The 22,561-nt window shown below is 46.5% G+C and overlaps 1 protein-coding gene across 1 annotated transcript in view; it reads right to left on the reverse strand.

Moving 5' to 3' along the window:
- The window catches only part of arhgap42a (Rho GTPase activating protein 42a), a 572,455-nt gene that overhangs the window by 144,375 nt on the left and 405,519 nt on the right, over window positions 1–22,561 (reverse strand). The window contains exons 12-13 of the mRNA XM_072476376.1: window positions 11,426–11,462; window positions 3,332–3,394 (exon numbers count right to left, since the gene is read on the reverse strand). Coding sequence (XP_072332477.1) covers window positions 3,332–3,394; window positions 11,426–11,462 — 100 coding nt within the window. The remainder of the gene's footprint in view (window positions 1–3,331; window positions 3,395–11,425; window positions 11,463–22,561) is intronic.

The raw sequence follows: 22,561 nt of genomic DNA on the forward strand, positions 1-22,561 counted from the left end.
TCAGGGTCTGTTAATAACAGGCCTAATTAACTTGATTACGTATTTGAATATGGTGGGTTGACTTTGGCATCGACCCACTCCCTGTAATATGGGGGTTGGATAGGAGGTGATGGGCTAGACACCCACCCTACTTTACGTCCCCCCCCCCCACTTCCCATTGCCTAAAATGCATCTAATGAGTGGGGGGGGGGTGTAAAATATACCCAATTAACTCCATTTCTTTCTCTACAGATCCTGCTAGACCTACTGAGCATTTCCAATATTTCCTGCTTTTATTTGAGTTCCAGCATCCACAGAATTTTGACTATTATTTTAATTTTCTGTACTTCAGAATTTCAGTCTTTTATAGCATTAAAGGAGTAGTGCATTAGAAAATTTAAACTTCTCTAAAAAAATATTTTCGAGCAATAGCAAATGTTTTAACTGCAGTTTGTTGATGGACAACGGCAAGTAGGTTTAACTGAGCTGCCATTTTTGAGGCAATATAGTAGGATCTCTGGCACATGTAATGGCCAGACAATCATAGAATCATAGATTCCCAAAGTGCAGAAGCAGGCCATTCAGCCAATTGAGTGTGCTCCAACCATCTGAAAGAGCACCCTACCTAGGCTCTATGCCCCACCCTCTCCCTGTAACCCCACCTAAACTTTGGACACAAAGGGGAAATTTAGCAGAACACATCCATTTAACCTGCACATTTTTGGACTGTGGGAGGAAATCACAGCACGCGGAGGAAACCCATGCAGACAAGGGAAGAATGTGCAAACTCCACACAGTCACCCGGGTCAGAATTGAACCCAGGTCGGTGGTGCTGTGAGGCAGCAATGCTAACCATAATCCCGGAAACTCATCAGGCATTCACACATCTCTGCTCACAGGAAGAAAATGAATTTTGTCAATTGTTGATAAACTGTGTTCAAACATGAAGGATAGATATGATTGAACAGCATGAATTTCTGCAATACTAAGGTACAGTTACTATTGGTCAGTCACGGAGTGGCACTCACTCGGATTATAAAGTGCCAAGTAATTGAGACTGCGGGAGGAGTTCTCCATTGCGAGTCCACCTCACTACCGCTGCCAGCGAGGACAGATATTTGGCGCTCAGCCAAATCTCCATACTTTGCAGCAGGAACAGAGAATCCTGAAGGCATGAACGAACAGTGGATCAAAGTCTACATATTCACCATAGCAGAATAATGTGCTTAGAATCATAGAATTTACAGTGTAGAAGGAGGCCATTCAGCCTATCAAGTCTGCACCGGCCCTTGGAAAGAGCACCCTACTTAAGCCTTAACCTCTACCCTCTCCCCGTAACCCAACCTAACCTTTTGGACATGAAGGTCAATTGTGCACAGAAAATCTGGGGAAGTCGGTGGTTTTTACCATCATGCTGGCAGGGAGGGGCCTGATAGAGCTGGAAATGTTGGCTCCACAGAGATCAGGGCACCATTTTTAAAGGGCTCCTTGATCTGCACAGAGAAAGTACTCCCCCTTGCTCCCGTGGATACGGGGAAACCCCCAACAAGCACTGAGGCAACCCCCGCCCTCACGTATATGAAGAACACACCCTCCCACAAGCAAGTCAGGAGCTTCCTCCCTCACACATAAGGGGAATTCCTCCCCAATTGAGCTCCCCAGTGTACCTGCCCCAGGGTAGCAGGGACACATGTCCCTCTCCCCCCAGGGGTTATACTCAGCTTTGTGCCCCCGGCAGGTTCCCTTCGACTGCTTCACATTTGTAAAATCCTGTTAGGGAGGAATTCTTTATTTGGTGGAGCATATGGCAGGAGAGCTCTTTTAGCATATTTAAGTTTTTTTCAAAGTTATTTAAATGAAGACCCCGTCCATTACATCACCATGAGCGGTGGGGAAAATTGGAATATCCCGCCAGTGAGAATTTTGTTTTCTGATTCTCAAGAGATTTTACGCCAAATCACTGTTTATGCTCCCATGGATGCAGGCACAAAATCGCGCCCCCTCCCCAATATATATTAATTACTGTGTGGGTTACAAATTTGATTTCAAAGGGTGCTTAAAACTCCTAAGGCAGGCTCAGTCAATGGAAAACCTGTAGTATCAGTTATATCTTTAGGCAGGGTGGCACAGTGGCGCAATGGTTCGCACTGCTGTCTAAGGTGCAGAGGACCCGGATTCGATCCCGGTCCCGGGTAACTGTCTGTGTGGAGTTTGCACATTCTCCCGTGTCTGCGTGGGTTTCACCCCCACAATCCAAAGATGTGCAGGTTAGGTGATTGGCCACGCTAAATTGCCCCTTAATTGGAAAAAAATAATTGGGTAACTCTAAATTTTTTTAAAAAGTTATATCTTTAGGTATTGCTGTGATTGATAAGAAGCTAAAAGATCTGTTATGAAAGTTGAGCTCCTAGACCAGCACTGGAACTGTGCAAGAATGTGTTTGCTCCCTGAACCAGGCTGTCAAGCTAAATACTAATTTTTGAACTGGCTGTGAATTGCAATAACAACCTGAAACAAACACACTTTGAATTTTATTAAAATTCCAACATGAACCTTTCAACGCAGCTTAGCAAAGCTTCCATGCACTTTGGCACAGGGGTTAAACACCACCAGCCCCACAACCCCTCCAAGAACATTCATCCTCTGCTGGCAGTTAAGTCTTCTGACTTAGCACTGTTCTCCTTTTCCAGCTGCACATGGGACATGCTGGTGCCAGTACGAATACAAATCATAAGCACAGTCATCGATTTCTGCAAGTGTGAGTACTGCACTATCTTGGGCTGTTAAATATTGCCTCACACTGGAGCCATAGCCATCTTACGATTTCAACCATATTCACCTGCATGTCTTCGGAACCAAGCCCTTGGAATATTTTCTGATCTCACAAGCTCACGACTCCTAAAGATATATTTTCCAGAGTCCTTCGGCCTCCCATTTTGTGTTCAGAAACACAGAGTGCCTTAACTCCTCCTTCACTGACGCTCTGCATAGATTTTGCCCCTCACCCTGCTCGTCACCTGTCTCCAACCATCCACTTCCCCTTTCCATGTTGTAGACCCTGCCACTAGCCTCCTCATCATTCCTCTCTCTGCATCCTGTTTTTCTCCCCTTTCCTCTCTATTTTCCCCTTTCCTCTCTCTTCCTCCTTGCGTCCTTATCCTTCCAATTCCATTTACCTCCTTGCCACAATTTGTGAAATTAATTTCATCCTGTAACACTGCTCAACCTGAATAATATACTTAGACTGAACTCTTTTTGCAATGCTATGGATCATAGACTTATGATTTTAATACAATTGCCAGTTTAGGAGTCATTGCCTACAAGTATTAAGAAACAGCAGTCAGTCTCATACCTCTTGCTTCCACAGCTTCAATGCACTTCTTTACAAAATTAAAACCGGCCTCATTAAGGTACACTGCAAAACAAAATTGAGTCCCTTAAGTCTCACAACTAATTAAAAAATTAAGTCAGTAAATTCAGGAGAACAAAACATAGAAATTACAGTGTTATTCTTGTTAGTCATGCACCTTAAATTAGATTTCATCAACATTAACTTGAGTTTTAATCACATTCCAGCAAATACCTATGTAGAATTTTAAAATCTAAGTCTTTGTTTTTAATTACTGAAATTCCCATGGCTACATGTATTGTCTCTGCCTACAGTTTTTATGGAAGGGAGCATAAAATTAACTTGCTAAATATTCAAAAAAGAGGCAATTGATGCTTTTTATTCCCTATGCTAAAAGTAACATTGAACAGGTGATAAACATATTTGAACTGAAAATGATGCTTACTACAACAGAATGTTACATTGCCAGCAGTCTCAGCCAGCTAACTGAGTAAAAGATTAAAATTCTTTATTATGGAATACATATTTAAAAGGCTCAACATCAATAAAAATTCAAAACAGTTATAATGCCATACTGAGGTGATTCCCCACGGGCTCAGCAGCAATTTTTAAATAAAGCAAAATTGATTTTTTGTAAATCTCATCATGTTAGGATAAACATGAGAGAATATGGGGGAGGCAGGAGGCAAAGAGGAGACATTGGGCTTGTTAGCTACAAGTGCCTTTATAGCTCCAAAATAGTGTGCATGGCTTACATGTACACTTGTGATCATGTACACTTGTTAACTGCACAGAGCAGATGGATTTAACACAATTCACTTCAACACTTCAGCACAGTAGCACGGTGGTTAGCACTGTCGCTTCACAGCTCCAGGGTCCCAGGTTCAATTCCCAGCTTGGGTCACTATCTCCCCATGTCTGCGTGGGTTTCCTCCGGGTGCTCTGGTTTCCTCCCACAGTCCAAACATATGCAGGTTAGGTGGATTGGCCATGCTAAATTGCTCATAGTGTCCAAAACGGTGTGGTTACTGGGTTACGGGGATGGGGTGGGGTGTGGGCTTAAATAGGGTGCTATTTCCAAGGGCTGGTGCAGACTCGATGGGCCGAATGGCCTCCTTTCACTGTAAATCCTACGATTCTAAGAGACCCTCAATGGTCCTTAAGGCCAATCTTGAATGGCTCTGGATCTAGCTCTGGACTGCACTATGTTGAAAGGGGGAACAGCAGTCTGGGCTGGCTGGCTAAAAAGGAATAGAAGGAATAGCAAGGCATAGGGCAGCACGGTAGCACAGTGGTTAGCACAGCTGCTTAACAGCTCCAGGGTCGCAGGTTGAATTCCCGGCTTGGGTCACTGTCTGTGCAGAGTCTGCACGTTCTCCCTGGGTCTGCGTGAGTTTACTCCGGGTGCTCCGGTTTCCTCCCACAGTCCAAAGATGTGCAGGTTAGGTGGATTGGCCATGCTAAATTGCCCTTAGTGTCCAAAAAGGTTGGGTGAGGTTGCTGGGTTATGGGGATAGGGTGGAGGTGTGGGCTTGGGTAAGGTGCTCTTTCCAAGGGCCGGTGAAGACTCAAATGGACTCCTTCTGCACTATAAATTCTATCATTCTATGAGGACATAAAGAATCTACAATGGGATATAGATACTGATAGAGTGGCAGGGGTGCGGAAACAGCAGGTTCGTGCTCTACTGAGTCACTGCCACTCCCCTCAGACATCACCTCAGAAATCCGAGTAATCTGGTGAATGACTGATCACTAGATTGCGGTGACATCCCAATGCCCTTTTTCATGCTGTAATACACAACCATGATAGCAGCAGTTTCAGCTTGTAGAACTGTAAGCTGACCTTGCATGACTAATTTAACTGAATATTTTGATGAGTCAACAGAGAATCACTTGGTTGCATGGTGTATCGAAAACAACCTCTTTCTAAATGTTGGAAAGACCAAGGAACTGATCATCGACTTCAAGAAGCGTAGCATGACACACATGGCTCCAAAGTGGAGATGGTCGATAGCTTTAAGTTCCTGGGGGTCACCATCACCAACAGTCTGTCCTGGTCCACTCACATTGATGCAACAGCCAAGACAGCCCAACAACATCTCTACTTCCATGGAAGCTAAAGAAATTCGGCATGTCTGCATCAACTCTTACAAACTTCTATAGGTGTGCCATAGAGAGGATCCTATCTGGCTGCATCACAGCTTGGTATGGCAACTGCTCGGCCCAAGATCGCAATAAACTGCAAAGTGTGGTGAACTCAGCCCAACGTATCACACAAGCTTGCCACCCTCCCATTGTATCTGTCTACACCTCCCGCTGCCTCAGGAAGGCAGACAGCATTGTCAGAGACCCAGGCTTTGGCCTCGTCCAGATCTTTCCATCAGGCAGAAGATACAGAAATCTGAAGACCCGCACATCCAGACATAGGAACAGGTTCTTCCCCAGAGCTACTAGACTCCTCAACGACTCTCCCTCGGACTGATCTGTTCCCTGTAAGAACACTATTCACGATGCCCTATGCTGCTCTCCAATCACTGTTTGTCAATATACCATTTGTCAATGTACTCTGTCGATTATTCTTTTGTTTACTGTGTACGTACTGTGTACGTTCCCTTGGCCGCAGAAAAATACTTTTCACTGTACTTCAGTACATGGGATAATGAACATCAATCAATCAATCAGAGAAGGCTGATGAAGAGAATTCACCAATGTTTGTATGAATTTTTTAAAAAGGGTTTGTCAAAGCACCACATAAAAAGCTAGTTAAAAAATCTGAATTATGGTGGCAACGGGTTTCGGTACCTACAGGTATGGGACTTTGTCTGGAGGCAGGTTCCAGGCTTTCCTCGCCTCCCCTTGAGGGGAGTACAGGATAAGGTAATGTCAATAATGCGGGTTGGGGAGGGGAGAGTCTCGGAGATATATAAGGAGTTGATGGACTGGGAAGGGGTCCCTATCGGGAAGGTGAAGAGGAAGTGGGAAGAGGAGCTGGGAGGAGAGTTGGAAATCAAAATTTGGGAAAAGGCTTTGAAGAGAGTTAATTCATCCTCGTTGTGTGCCAGACTTAGCCTGAACCAGTTCACGGGGTTCATAGGGCCCACATGACGGTGGCCCAGATGCGCAAGTTTTTTGAGGAAATGCAGGATAGGTGCCGACGCTGTGGGGGAAGCCCGGCGAATCATGTACGTATGTTCTGGGTGTGTCTGAAGTTGAGGGGATTCTGGCAGGGATTTGCAGACGTTATGTCAGAGGTCCTGGAAGGGAGGGTGACTCCAAGTCCAGAATTGGCAATATTTTGGGTATCAGAAGATCCGGGGGCCTAGGGGGGGAGGGAGGCCGATGTTCTGGCCTTCTCCTCCCTGGTGGCCAGAAATGGGTTTTGCTGGGATGGAGAGACTTGGAACCTCCAAAGTCAGGAGTGTGGATCACTGACATGGCAGGGTTTCTCAGGCTGGAAAAGATTAAGTTCACTTTGAGAGGATCAATTCAGGGGTTCCCCCAGAGGTGGCAGCCGTTCATCGAATTCTTCAAGGAAAATTGAACGTCAGCAGCAAGGGGGGGGGAGAGAAGTAAAATGGGAGGCAAGGTAGTGTAAGACAAGGACGGGGAACTTAATATAATTAACTTAGTACACGGGTAATTAGGAAATAGGGCGGGGGTAGTAGGGGGTGTTGTTTTTAGGTTTTTTGCATGTGTCTGCTCGTGCGGTTGTTTAAGGAATGTTAAAGTGTGAAACTGTAAACTGTGAAAATTACAAATGCTTCAATAAAATATTTTCTAAAAAAACAATCTGAATTATGAAGGAGGAACAGTTTAAGCATAGATTAAAACAAATTGGCTTAAAGATAGAAAAAACAGTGAATGAATTGTTGCTTTTCAGTCTGGAGAATGTTAGACAGTGCTGTTACCCAAGGTTAGTGCTGGATGCATTTTGCTCGACATGGTAGGAAGAGGAAAATTGACATGATGACGCAATTCTCAAGGGTGTGCAAGGACAAAAAACATTGGTTCATAAACATAGGTCTTTGAAGGTGGCAGGATATATTGAGAGAGTAGTTAGCAAAATATTTAGGATCTTTGCCTTCATAATAATGGTATTGAGTCCAAAAGCAGGAAAGTTATGTTGAACTAATATAAACATCTGGTTCGTTTGGCCACAAATTTCATAGAATTTACAGTGCAGAAGGAGGCCATTCGGCCCATCGAGTCTGCACCGACTCTTAGAAAGAGCACCCCACCCAAGGTCCACACCTCCACCCTATCCCCATAACCCAGTAACCCCACCCAACACTAAGGGCAATTTTGGACACTATGGGCAATTTATCATGGCCAATCCACCTAACCCGCACATCTTTGGACTATGGGAGGAAACCGGAGCACCCGGAGGAAACCCACGCACACACTGGGAGGATGTGCAGACTCCGCACAGACAGTGACCCAAGCCGGAATCGAACCTGGGACCCTGGAGCTGTGAAGCAATTGTGCTATCCACAATGCTACCGTGCTGCCCACGGTATTGTATCTAGTTCTGCTTGCCACACTTTGGAAAAGATATGTGGGTCCTTGAGAGTGTGCAGAGATAATTTACCAGAATGGCTTCAGTGATGATGGATTTTAGCTACAAGTTTAGCTTAGATGTTCTCCTTGAAGCATAGGAGGTTGAAGGGAGATTTGTTAGAGATCAGTAAGACGATGCAAGGTGTAGATAAGGTAAACAACAAAAGTTGTCACCATCAGCAGATGGTACAAAGAAAGTAAGGTGGCACAGTGGTTATCACTGCTGCCCACAGCACCGGGAACCTGGGTTCAATTCCAGCCTTGAGTGACTGTGTGGAGTTGGTACATTCTCCTTGTGCCTGTGTGGGTTTTGTCTGGGTGCTCCGATTTCCTCCCGCAGTCCAAAGATGGGCAAGTTAGGTGGATTAGCCATGCTAAATTGTCCCTTAGTGTCCAAAAGGATAGGTAGGGTGCTCTTTCAGATGGTTGGTGCAGACTCGATGGGCCGAATGGCCACCTCCTGCACTGTAGAGATTCTATCCAGATTTAAGGTTTTAGATAAGTGATTTAGGGGTATGTGAAAAATGAATATTTTTAAGCAGCTAGTGGTAATGACATGGACATTGATGCCAATGAGGCCAGTGGAAGCAGAGATGATCAATGATTTCAAAAGTAAATCAGATAGGCAATTGAGGAAAATAAATTTTCATGACTCTGATGTTACAGCAGGGGTTAAGAGGACTGACTAAATTCCAATCTATAAAGAATCAGCGTGGTTTTGATGGGCCAACAAGCTCTTTCGTGCTATTGTGACAATAGTAAGTTTTTACTACAACACTCAGGCATTGGGTAGGTTGCAATGGAAGCTGCTACAATGGACCCCAGACAATGCACTCTGATTTGGTCCATAGTGTCTGAATGGAGTTGCTCACCACTTCCATCCTAAAAAAGATGGTTTCCAAGGTTTGAGCAGAGCCCCGCATCAACTTGGTGCTCTATTCTTCATGCTCTTTGACAGTGAACGGCAGGATTTCCAATGCAACAAGCATTCTTCCATAGGCTGCCCCATCACAGTTCTCATTGACATCCTTTGCAGCAGAACCTATGTGCAATTTCATCCTCCGGCAACCTGGCCACTGCACTAACCTTACCCTATTCCTAGTTGGGAGTCATTTGTACTTGGTGTTTCAGAACATGCAAAGTCTCCTTCTAATCTATTGTGTAAGATGTGTGCAGTGACAGTATCTGAGCTGTTGGCCTCTTGGAATGTAAATATGAGGCTTTCAAGAATGCTACGTTTGTGAGCGTGAAGTGAAGTATATGCATGTTAGGTATGATTTCTGATTGATCGAGATTGCTGGTGATTGTGTGATGTGAATGTGGTGGTTTGAGCAGTGATTGAGGCTAGTGTCGCAGGTACTGGATATAGCATTTGAAGATGCATTCACTTACCTTAATTCTGTGAGAGATCATTTAACTTGCATCACTACAATCAAGTTTGTTTTCTATTATTTCATGGGATATAGGAGTCACTGGTAAAGCCAATATTTGTTTCCTATCGCTAATTGCCCTGGAGAAGGTGGTGGTGATCCACCTTGTTGAACCGCTGCAGTCAATCTGGTGCTGGTATACCCACTAGGAAGGGAACCCAAATCCTCTCTTGAGATTGATGCCAAAACTATCTGATTCTACTGGCTTTTTAACTGTGTGTCTGGAGTGCCTCATTTTGCTCTTCCACACCGCCATCTTCCCCCATCCAAAAAAACACTGCTTCTGTGAATACAGGATAATTCTCCTCCTCATTTCCTCTAAGATCATCCATGCAATGTCTGAAACTCAGGGAAGCCTGTTCCCTCCCACGTGTCTATTCTTTTCTCTTTCCCAAATCATGTAAGTCTTCCAATACCAGCTCCTGTCGCAATACACTTCTCCTTTAAGAGGTGCAGGTTGCTTTAAGTAGTGCTGGAAATTATTGATTTTTGGCACGGCAAGCAGTCACCTTTTCAGGAACAATGCTTCAGTCCCTGACAATGAAGAGTCAAAAAAACATTTTTCATTTCCCTTCTATATCTTTTGCAAACGATTTTGAATCTATGGTCAGGATTTTCTGGACTTCCCCCTGGTGGGATGTTTCCGTCACACCGAGGGCGAACCCCATGGCAGGTTGGCCTGTAGCGCAGCTGGCGAGAAATGCAAGCATTCATTGACTTTGGCGGGACAGGAAGAGCTTGCCAGCAGCCATTGGCGAGCCATTTTTACCGCTGGATAACCCGCTGTGGGGTAGGGGATTCTAGCGTATGATTTCTAGCTATTTATCCACTCATTAGAGGGAATATTTTTTTCCACTCATCATCTTGGCAACCTCTGTTCAAGCATCTCTTAAACTTCTCTGTTCCGAGGAGAATAGTTTACCATTCCAACCTCTCCTCATAACTTAGGTTCTTCAGCCCTTGTAACATCCTGGCAAACCTCCAGCATACCTTTCTATTACATTTACATGTTTCCTGAATTGTCCATAATACTCTTAACGAAGCTCAACCAGTGTTTTTGATGCTGGGGTGAATGCCCCGATGGCAGGACTGGATGTGAGTGAAACTTCCATACTGAGGCAGGGCGCTGGCCACGCTCAATCACACTACACACAGTTGATGGCATGGTCAATTGTGTGGCAGTGCACCATTACCTCATGGTAATTGAAGGTCCAGGCACCATATTTAAAAGGCATGCAGACAGGCATCCATTCCCCGCAAGGCAGTAACATAATTCTGGCTGTCTAAGAGAGGATTTTGCCACCGCCTCCCTACCTGCCATACTTTAATTCCTCAAGCTTATTGTCCTGCACTCTCTCTCAATCACGTTTGACCTCTCCCCCCAATGCCCACCCATCACCCTTGACCATCCTGCTATCATCCTACCTTAACCACACACCATCATCTTTGATCAACTGTCAACCTAGAGCTGCCACTCATCACTATCAAGCTGTCCCACAATGCACTGGACCTGCCGCACATTACCCTGAACATGCCAATTGTCATATTCACCCTCCCTCTATCCCCCTGACCTGCCCTCGGTTACCAGTAATTCTCCCAGCCTCACGACTGATCTGGCCACAATCATCCTTGATCTCCTCTCCATCATGCTTGAGCTGCCTTTGCATATTTGACAATAGTGACTTCATTTCAAAATCATTTATTAGCTGTGAAGCCCATAGGGACATCCAGCGGGCCTGGAAGGCACTACACAAAGGCAAGATTGTTATTTTTTTGCCTGACGGCTATACATTTTATCGATTTAATTGATGGAAGGAATGGGATTCTTTTGATATGCCACAGAATTTCAATTTGGTATTCCAAGGTCCAGAATAATTCCGATGAATTTCATGGCCTGAAATACACATTTCTATTATATCATTTGAAGGGTGCTGGCTGACAATTTATGCTACTGTGCTTTGATAGTTGATTGTTACCTGGTAGAGTTACATCCTTATCTTATTTGCATTCATTTGAAATAAACAGCCATCTATTAAAAACACTAACAGAGGTGTATGTGAGGAACACTGAAAACGTGCACATTTCTGAGAAGCCAAAAGATTTCTTACACTCTTCTTTCTTGCTAAGAGGCGGCAAGGTGTATATCTGGAAAAAAAATGATATTATTAACAACTTGACAATTTTGATACCAAGCAAACTGGTATTAATTCTTCATTGTAATAATTTGATCTAAAATCACAAATTGAGCACTTAAAGCATAACATTAAGACTGGAACAGATTATTTATTGTGCAATATTCTGAGAATGAAGACAGTTCATAGAATATTTTCCGTAGTTTACTTAAAATATTGTTCATTTTTTGTTACATCTTCCATTAAAAAGGAATAGATTAACTTCATTCTTACTAAACTTGCAACAGAAATATTCCAACTATATTTTATTTCATGATATAAATAACAAAACATGTACTGCCAGCTGGGGTGCAAGTTCAGGACTCAAACTTCCAGTTTGTCTGAATTAAAAGAAACCACTATTGATACCACTTCAGGAACTGCATGAGTCCTTGGCACTCTGCTGTCACTTTGCTCCACGGAATATTACAGCAATCCTATCCCAAATGTTCTTGTTCTAATTTAGCCTGTGTTTTCTTACTACTAACTTCAGCAATTTTGTGCCACATGATAAGAAAACATTTTAAATGTTTTATGTGGATTTTAGGGTGTCTGGAATAATTAATTTTGTATCTTGAAATACATTTTAACAAATCAGATGCTGTAATTTGCATTTGTCATTTACAAATATGTTAATTGAAATATGTCATGCATATGTATATTCTTCTATGCTATGACTTTTTAAAAATAATTTTGGAGTATCCAATTCTCTTTTTTTTCCAATTAAGGGGCAATTTAGTATGTCAATTCACCTACTCTGTACAACTTTAGGTTGTGGGGGTGAGACCCACGCAGACATGGGGAGAATGTGCAATCGTCACAAGGACAGTGACCTAGGGCCAGGATCAAACTCGGGTCCTCAGAGCCATGAGGCAGTATGTCGCCCCTCTTCTATGCTATGACTGAGTGTTCCTATAGTCTGTCTCAACGAGCTAGTAAATGAGATAGCCAACAGAGAAAGCAAATGCGAGAATTATAAAATGGAGGAAAATGGTTGCTCATTTGACAAATGAAGCTTCTTTTTTATTCCATTTGTGTGGAGCAGTTGTACGGTCATGGGAGAACTTTACTTCATGGTAGCAATATGAATGTTTAGGCTCAGCGGATGTTGGGCAAATGACTTCCATATCTGTCAAGGATAATTGCTATTGTTTCTCCTGGTCTGCCTCCAAATATGGTAAATCATGAGTGGGCAGGTTTCACAATACTGAATCCATCCTCCAGCATCAAATAAAATACTAATAACATTCTAAACTACATACAAAAGCAGAAAGAAATATACAATCAAAACACAAAATAAAGGCCGTCCCTGGCTAAACCAACCAATCCGTAAAGACCTAAAGTGCAACTCTGAAATTAGAGATTTCTGAGGAACAGTTTTACATTAAACTACACCCCCATGCTATTTATTACAGGTGAGTTGAGTGCAGAGACATTCAGTTACATCACTGCAACCTTTTCAAGTGTAAATGTTAGGAAAGTCAGATAAGCTTGAGAGTGTTTTTCAGGATGCAAAAAGGAGCTATATGGAGTACAGCACAGGAAAATCTTCCTGTTTTGCACCATTTCTCAATTGAAAAGGCAGCCAGTTTAATAATCTATTACTAGAAATATGTCTACACATACAGACCAACTTTGACTTACACAGTAACACACTAAAAATGGTAGCAGGGTACTGCTAAATTTTCAGCTATCATTTACATAGTTTTATTCAACTAAATAGCATACCTACAATGTATAAAATCTTACACCTGTGTACATTCCTGGTCTGCATTTGGCTTACACAGGGACATTAGGAACAGAAACAGGCCATTCAGCTGTTCTAACCTGTATTACAGAGGAATATGCCATTCAACTTCTTCTATATTAAAAATAGGCCAGGCAACCCCTCTAGCATGCTCTACCAGGCAATCAGATAATGAATGATTTGCATTTGGCTGTCATGGTTCTATATCCCTGAATGCTTCGTGAGGTTGAAATTCAAATGCTTAATGCCCCCGAACTACATTCCCCTTTGTGCTAGATTTAGGCAAGCACTAGCCCCTTTTAATTAAACCCTTTTGCTCGTCAGAAACAGTGGTTGACCTTGGCGAGGTGAACAGAGTTTGTACTGTTGAATTGAGACATACAGGGCAGAATTCTCTGACCCCCCCCCGCCAGGTCGGAGAATCCCGGGGGGCGACGTGAATCCCGTCCCACCGCTCCGACGCCGGCTGCCGTATTCTCCGGCGCCGGATTTTGGGCGGGGATCACGCCACGCCAGTCGGGGGCCACTGGCAGTGGCCCCCCCCGGCAATTCTCCGGGCCCCGATGGGCCGAGCGGCCGTCGGCTTCTCGCCAGTCCCGCTGGCGTGGATTGGACATGGTCCCACACAGCGAGACTTGGCAGGTACGTTGGCTGGTGCGGTCCTCGGGGGGCGCGGGTGGATCCGACCCCGGGGGGAAGCCCCCACGGTGGCCTGGCCCGCGATTGGGGCCCACCGATCTGCGGGCGGGCCTGTGCCGTGGGGGCACTTCTTCCTTCCGCACCAGCCCCTGTAGGGCTCCGCCACGGCCGGTGCGGAGAAGACACCCCCCTGCGCATGTGACAGAATACGGCGGCCGGTCTGCGCATGCGCTGAACCACGCCGGCGGTTCTGCACATGCGCTAACCTGCGCAGTCCCTTCGGCGCCAGCTAGCATGGCGCTATCCCCTCTGGCGCCGGCCTAGCCCCCGGAAGTGCGGAGAATTCCACAACTTCCAGTTGGCCTGTCGCCAGAGTGGTTTGTGCCAGTTTTTACCCAGCCGTCGGGCCATCGCACCGTTTCGGGAGAATCCCGACGTCAGAGTGTGGGATTTTCTTGCCCTTCATGCCAGTGGGGTTCTCCGGTCACAGCAAAGACAACCCCCGCAGCATGTCCCTTGGCGGTGGGCGGGTGCGCATTGAAGAAAGGCGTAGACTTTGGCAGGACCAGGAGATCCTACCGGGGGCCAAGGGCGAGGCACCTCCTCCGCCGAAAAACATGCTGCGGGGAGAACCAGAAAATTCCACCTAGAGCTTTTAGTGCTTCAACTCTGCACCCGGAATTATTTTCTACATACTGCCTTCAATTGAAGAATTTTCTGCCACATTATTAGTCTGATATGTCTGTCTCAAAATGCTTTGTGAACTTTAACTTTTAAAGAACTCATTTAAGATGATTAGCTGCAATAGATGGAGTTTGACAATAGGGGATGGGACTAACATATATTCTTATTTCAGGAATAATGAACTGTGCTCCGTTCCTCCCCTAGTCCCACAACTATAGGTATGACTTAAGTAGAGAGGGATGGAGAAGGCTCATGTGCAGCGTAAGCATTAGTATGAATCTGTTGGGTCAAATGGCCTATTTCCACATTATAAATAGGTGTAGGCTCAATGGTAATGGAGGAGAGTTCTTTGTATTCAATTGCTTATTGGAGATTGAAGGGTAGTGAATGGGAGGATTTTAAAATGTAGGTTCATTGACATTTACAGCAGTGAAGGAGGCCATTTGGCCTATTGTGTCCATGTCGGTCAACAAAGATCTGACCACACTAATCTCATTTTCCAGCACTTGGCTCACAGGTCTGGAGGTTACGGCAGCACAAGTGAATATCTAAATACTTCTTAAATGCTAGGAGAGTTTCTGGCTTAACCACTTTTTCAGGCAACGAGTTCCAGACTCACTCCCACCATCCTCTGAGTGAAAAAGTTACTCCTGAACTCCCCTCATAGCCTTCTTCAACCTTAAATCTGTGGAACCTGACTACTGACCCCTCTACTGGTAGAAAGGTCCCTTTGTATCCACCCTATCCATGCCTCTCATAAACTTTAAAAAAAAATTTAGAGTACACAATTCATTTTTTCCAATTAAAGGACAATTTAGCATGGCCAATCCACTCAGCCTGCATATCTTTGGGTTGTGGGGGCGAAACCCATGCAAACACGGGGAGAATGTTTAAAATCTACACAGACAGTGACCCCGAGCCGGAATCCAACCTGGGACTCGGCACCGTGAGACAGCAGTGCTAACCACTGCGCCACCGTGCTGCCCTAGCCACTCAATCTTATACTCCTCTATCATGTCCCCTCTCATCCTTCGCTGCTCCATGGAAACCAACCTCAGCCTATCCAATCTTTCCTTTTAGCTCAGACCCTCCAGCCCAGCCAGCATCCTACTAAATCTCCTCTGCACACTCTCCAGTGAAATGACATCCTTCCTATAATGTGGTGACCAGACTTGAAGACAGTACTCCAGTTCTGGCCTAACCAACGTTTTATACAGTTCCAACATGACTTGCCTGCTCTTGTATTCTATGCCTCAGCTAATAAAGATAAATATCCCATATGCCTTCTTAACCACCTTATCTACCTGCCCTGCCACCTTCAGGGATCTGTGGTGCGATTCTCCAGAAAAAGTTTGAAGTTCATTTATGGCGTGTTTTTCAGGGAGTTCCTCACCGCTATTCAATGACATTTAGGGCACGATTCTCTGGCCGCGTTGTATTCAAGGGAAACCTACTTACGACCGACTCACGTGGGACCCACTGGCCTCCGTCGATTCTTAGGCCTCCGCAGAGAGGCTGCAGCCCGGCGCCGATCAGTGCTGGTCCACACAAATGTGGACCAGGTAGAACGGCACCCAGTCTTGGTTTTGCTCATTTGGAGTATGCAGTGAGAGAGAAGGCAGCTCTCACAGATCTGATAGAAGCAGTTGGTTTAGAAGGTTAGAGAGGGAACATCTCTCTCAGCTTTGCTAGAAGAAAAGCAATACTATGGAGTAATGGTTTGGAAAACAGATGCCGGATATCTAAAGTTCAGCTGATTAAGGAAACTAGAGAAATGAAGAGAAGTGTCCAAGCAGTCTGGAGTTAAGTGAACAGAAACCAAGGTATTGTTCAGAAGAATTCAAATTTGAGTAAACAAAGTATTCAAAGTTAAACAGACAATTGCAGTAATCAGATTTAAAGTGGGACAGCAGCCTTCAATGGTAAATCAAACATCTGATGCCATTTTAATACAGCCTGGGAATCGAGAGTTAAAGCAATTGTGAACAGTTTGCATAGCAGTCAAGAGAAAGAAGTCCTCAAGGGCTTGGTATAAAATCTTGGACTGGGGTCGCTGTTAATAGTGGAGCAGAAGGATGTCTGGTGGCGGCCATGGAGTGAGTGGTTGCACATTTCGTGGCTTCAGCTTGATTGGACTGGATTTTGTTTATTGTCACGTGTACGGAGGTACAGTGAAAAGCATTTTTCTCCGAGGTAGAACTGTTTGGGAGGAGCGTGTGGGAGGGGGGATGCTGACGTGGATTGAATTGGTGTGGCACAGTTTGTTAAATGGGAATGGCGGCGGACATCCTGGGAAGGCCCCGAGGGTGAGGGAGGCGTGGATCTGGGTAAGCTGGTTAAAGAGAGGTTACGGTTGATTGGGGAGGGTGTTGGCCAAGTCTGTTCATTACATAATAATAATCTTTATTGTCACAAGTAGGCTTACATTAACACTGTAATGAAGTTATTGTGAAAATTCCCAAGTCGCCACATTCCGGCGCCTGTTCAGGTACACAGAAGGAGAATTCAGAATATCCAATTCACCGAACAGCCTGTCTTTCGGGACTTGTGGGAGGAAACCGGTGCACCCGGAGGAAACCCACGCAGACACAGAGAGAACATGCATACTCCACACAGACAGTGACCCAAGCCGGGAATCGAACCTGGGACCCTGGAGCTGTGAAGCAACAGTGCTACCCACTGTGCTACCATGCTACATGGAACGTTCGGGGATTGAATGGACCGATTCAGAGGTCTCACGTCTTTGTGCATTTAAGGAGTTTGAAGGTGGAAGTGAACATAGAACATAAAACATACAGTGCAGAAGGAGGCCATTCGGCCCATCGAGTCTGCACCGACCCACTTAAGCCCTCACTTCCACCCTATCCCCATTACCCAATAACCCCATCTAACCTGTTTGGTCACTAAGGGCAATTTATCATGGCCAATCCACCTAACCTGCACGTCTTTGGACTGTGGGAGGAAACCGGAGCACCCGGAGGAAACCCACGCAGACACAGGGAGAAAGTGCAGACTCCTCACAGACAGTGACCCAGCGGGGAATCGTACCTGGGGCCCTGGCGCTTTAAAGCCACAGTGCTATTCACATGTGCTACCGAGCTGCCCGAAAGGTGTTTCTTCAGGTGACACGTTTGAAGGTGGGGACCAGATGAGATTGAGGAAGGGCTGGATGGGTAAGTATTCCATTCGTGGTTGGGCATGAAGATGAGAGGGGTGGCATTGTTGATCAATAAATGGGTAGCTTTTGAGGCAGGGAATATAGTGACAGGCCCTGGGAGTAGATTTGTGATGATGAGTAGGAGATTGGAGAGAGCTCCAAATTGGGATGATGTAGAGTTGTTGAGGTGGGTTTTGGCGAAGATTTCGGACCTGGACACATACCGGCTGATTAAGGGGAGGATTGATTTTAAGGTGCAAGGACTGGAAGCCCCGATTGGGCTGAGGGAGGTAATGGATTGCATAAAGTCAATGCAGAAGCGGAAGGTCTCAGGTTTGGATGGTTTCCCAGCTGCGTTCTACAAGATTTTGGGTTGGAGATGGGGCCCCCGTTAGTCAAGATGCATCATAAGTCGACGGTGAGAATAGAACATAGAACATACAGTGCAGAAGGATGCCATTCGGCCCATCGAGTCTGCACCGACCCACTTAAGCCCTCACTTCCACGCTATCCCCATAACCCAATAATCCCTCCTAACCTTTTGGACACTAAGGGCAATTTAGCATGGCCAATCCACCTAACCTGCACGTCTTTGGTCTGTGGGAGGAAACCGGAGCACCCGGAGGAAACCCACGCAGACATGGGGAGAACGTGCAGACTCCGCACAGACAGTGACCCAGCGGAGAATCGAATCTGGGACCCTGGCACTGTGAAGCCACAGTGCTAGTCAATTGTGCTACCGTGCTGCCCAAATGAGAGAGGAGAGCTCCCCCACCATGCTGTCTCAAGCCTCAATATTGCTCATTTTAAAGAAAGACAAGGACCCTGAGCAGTGAGAGCCGTACCACCCGATTTTGCTGTTGAATGTAGATGGAAAGTTGTTGGCGAAGGTACTGGCGACGCAGATAGAGAATTGTGTGCTGAGGATCATAGGTGACGGCCAGACAAGATTTGTGAAGGAGCTGCAGCTGTTGACGAATCTTCAGAGATTATTGAATGTCATTATGATGCCCTTGGAGGGCGAGAAGTTGAAGTGGTCATGGCGAAGGACGTGGAGAAAGCTTTCAATCGGGTTGAGTGCGCGCACTTATTCGGGGTCCTGGGGCAGTTGGGGTTTGGGCAGGGATTTGCGGACAGGGTTCAGCTGTTGTATAAGGTGCCTAAGGTGAGTGTTCAGACTAACAAGGTCAACTCGAGAGTATTTTGGTTTGCATCGGGGGATGAGGCAGGCGTATCCGGATAATCTCCTGCTGTATAATTCTGACGTGGTCGGGAGCTTCGACAGGTTCATGGGGATTTTTGAGAGGTTAGCCTCTTATCGGGGTATAAGCTCAACATGGGGAAACGTGTGATATTCCCAATTTTTTTTTTGTAAAATATTTTTATTCTCCATTTTCACATTTTCTTCAGAATTTACATCCCACCAACAAGCAGTAAATGGTAACAAATACAAAGTCAATCCCCATATCAACAACAATGATCCCATCCTCCCACACCCCACACCTGACAATATAAGCACCAAATAAAACAAACCCTCCCACGTTGGGAAAAACAAAGGGAAAAAATAGACAAAGGAATCAGGAATCGCCTATGGTCACCATTGACCTATAGAGTCCACCCCCCTCCCCCAACATTCAATGTCATCCAATCCCCGAAAGAGTATCGTAAATGATATCCATGAATTGTAACCCCCCCCCCTCCCCGACTCCTCCCCTCCACTTCCTCTTATAAAACTCCTCCCCCCAACCTCTGTTCCTTCCCCCCCAACTATCCACTCCGGCTAGACTCATCGGAACCTGTTCTGCCAGGCTCCGATGGCCGCAGCCCCTCCTCCCACCTCACTCCCGTTCACTGGCCGGCTTAAATCGGCCAGCGTGGAGGCCCCCACCCGGGTCTCTTTCCCCCTTGCCCGGTCCCAGGAAAACCAAGAAATCCCCTTTAGCACACAAACCCCGCATACACACCCAAGCCCCAAAGAACCATCATTGCAAGTGAAAGTCCCATCTCTTCCCTTGTCCAAATATATACAACATTGGCTTATTTAGCACATACAGCAGCATGCAGTGAAAAAATACAGTTACATGAGGCTACATCGGTACATGACCATTTCTCAATTCAGCCACAGTCCTTCTGCCTTCGCAAACTCCTCCATTGCTTCTGCCGTCCCAAAATAAAAGTCCTTGGATTTGTAGGTCACCCTCAACTTAGCTGGGGACACTATGCCGCACTGCACCTTACTGATGTACAGTGCCTTCTTCACCCGGCTGAAGGCAGCCCGCCTCCTCGCCAGCTCCACCGTAGAGTCTTGATATATGCGTACACCAGCTCCAGCCCACTGCACCAGCCGCTTCTGCCTTGGTGATATTCCCAATTAATGCCCAGGGACAAGAGAGGGGTTTGGGGGGGCTGCCGGTTCAGTTGGTAGGGGCGAGTTTTTGTTATCTTGGGATACAAGTGCTGCATAAGTTGAATTTGGCGCAGTTGGTGCAGGGAATGAAGGCAGACTTTAAGAGCTGGGATATGCAGCCATTGTTGTGGGCTGGCCGGGTCCAGACGGTAAAGGTGACGATGCTACCAAAGATTCTGGGCGGGATTCTCTGAAATAGAGGCAGAGTGTTCGCGCCGTCGAGGTTCACGACAGCGCGAAATGGCCCCTATCCCGACCGATTCAGGGCCCGATAATGGGCTAGGAGCGGCGCCGCGTCATTTACGCGCGCCAGGCCATGGAGCCGCATCAAGGCGGCGCCACATACATGACGCGGCCGGCGCCGCATAACTGGCGTCACCCGCGCATGCGGGTTGCCGTCCTCTCCGAGTCCGCACCGCAAGAAGATGTCAGACGGATCTTGCGGGGCTGCGGGAGAAAGGAGGTCCTCCTTCAGAGAGGACGGTCCGACGATCAGTGGGCACTGATCGCGGGCCACACCCCATTTCAGCCCCCCCCCCCCCACCCCAGCATTCCCGTGCTGTTCCCGCCGGCAGCGACCAGTTGTGGACGGCGCCGGGGGGAACCCGCCGTTTTGGGTTGGCCGCTCGGCCCATCTGGGCCGGAGAATAGCAGGGGTGCCGGAGAATCGCCATTTTGGGTGTCTCAGGCGATTCTCCGGCCTGCGCCGCACGGACCTCGACGGGGCCGTTCTCGCCGCTTGGGAGAATCGCGGGAGGGCGTCGGACCGGCGTCGCGGGAAAATTTGGTGACCCAGGCGAATCTCCCAACCGGCGCGGGAGCGGAGAATCGCGCCCTCTGAGTTTCAGAACTTCCCGATCTTTGTGCCCAAATCCTTTTTTGGGAAGGCTATTGGGATGATTTTGAGGTTCGTGTGGGTGGCTGAGGCGTCCCAGGCTAGGAGGGTATTCTTCGAATGGGATCGATGGGATAGATTAGCGTTGACAAACTTGCAAAACAATTATTGGGCAGCAAGCATTGCAATGGTTAGAAAATGGGTAGTGGAGGAGAGGTCGTGTTGGGGCGGATGGAGGTGGCCTCATGTAAAAAGACCAGTTTGAGGACACTATTGCTGGCGCCTCTTCCATTCTCGCTGGCCAGATACTTCACGAGCCCGGTGGTTGTATCAGCATTAAGGATGTGAAACCGTGCCGGCAGCATTTTAGAATTGAAGGCATGTCCCTGTGGGCTCTGATTTGTGATAATCATAGGTTTGCCTGCTAACCACTGTGTCACATGCCTCCCCCGCCTTAATACCATATTGGTTTATTGCTGCTCGACAGCCAGTAAATTTCCTACCACAAGTGTTTCCACTTTTATTGTCAAACTTGCATTTCAAACGTATGCTGAGAAAATAAATCCATCACTTGGACTGAACAAACTGGCCACTGTTCACTACCAATCTATTAAAATGCTTTCTGAAAATTTTTCATGCTTCGTTTTCTCACTATGACTGACACCAGGGATAAGAAGTTTTAGTTATGAAGAAAAATTGGACAAATAGGGGGCGGGATCTACCGGCCGTGTTGCACTCGAAAGGCAGCCGCGGCCAGTAGACGCCAGGAGATCCCACTTCCGGAATCTACGCGGTCGCCACGCCTCGCGAGATCTAATATAATCTTGCGAGACATGACAATGTGAATCCTGCTCATTGTTCCTGTGATCTAACCAAGGCTTGAGATCTAACATCTCGCCTTAGAGACATCGGACGAGCGCTGTCCAGTGCTGGTCTCCACTAATGGGGACCGGAAGGAACTGCACTTGTAGCCACCTAAAATGGCTGATTCCCTATTAATTTGGCCAAAACCCGATTTAAAATGGCTAACCGAAAAGGCTGATGGGAAAAGCAGCCAACAGGACACAAACGGACAGCTGCAGACAGAATAGCGTATTCGACTCTGGGGAAGTCGGCCCAGATCGATACTCAAGACTATTAGCAGCACATCAACCCAGACATCTGCAGTTTAATCGGCTATCCTCGGGAACAATTGCAACATATTAACAATTGAAAGCCGGGCCAGACCTGTCGCCGCCTGCAGTGGCCGAAACAAAGACAGGTGAACGACCACCCCCCGATCGAGGAATCGCCCCGTTATTGGACATATCAAACCCAGTGATTGGGAACAAGTCCAATCACTTGGGACTCAGGGTCAAGGGCCGCCCCGAGAGGCGGGAAGCCCCTGGGCCCTATAAAGTGAGGGGCCAAGTTCAGATCTCTCTCTCTCGCTCCCTTCTTCACCTGCTCGCAGCCTTCGCAAGAACCTTCAGCAAAGAACCGTAAGTTTGACTCCAGCGATCGCTACCCAATAGAGATTCCTAGCCATCGACCCGTATCAGCCTTTTTGAATCCCGCAGGCCAAATCCAATTCAATAAGCCATTTGTTTCCCTGACCTGGTGGG

This window comes from Scyliorhinus torazame, chromosome 15 (assembly GCF_047496885.1).
Source record: "Scyliorhinus torazame isolate Kashiwa2021f chromosome 15, sScyTor2.1, whole genome shotgun sequence".
NCBI lineage: Eukaryota > Metazoa > Chordata > Chondrichthyes > Carcharhiniformes > Scyliorhinidae > Scyliorhinus > Scyliorhinus torazame.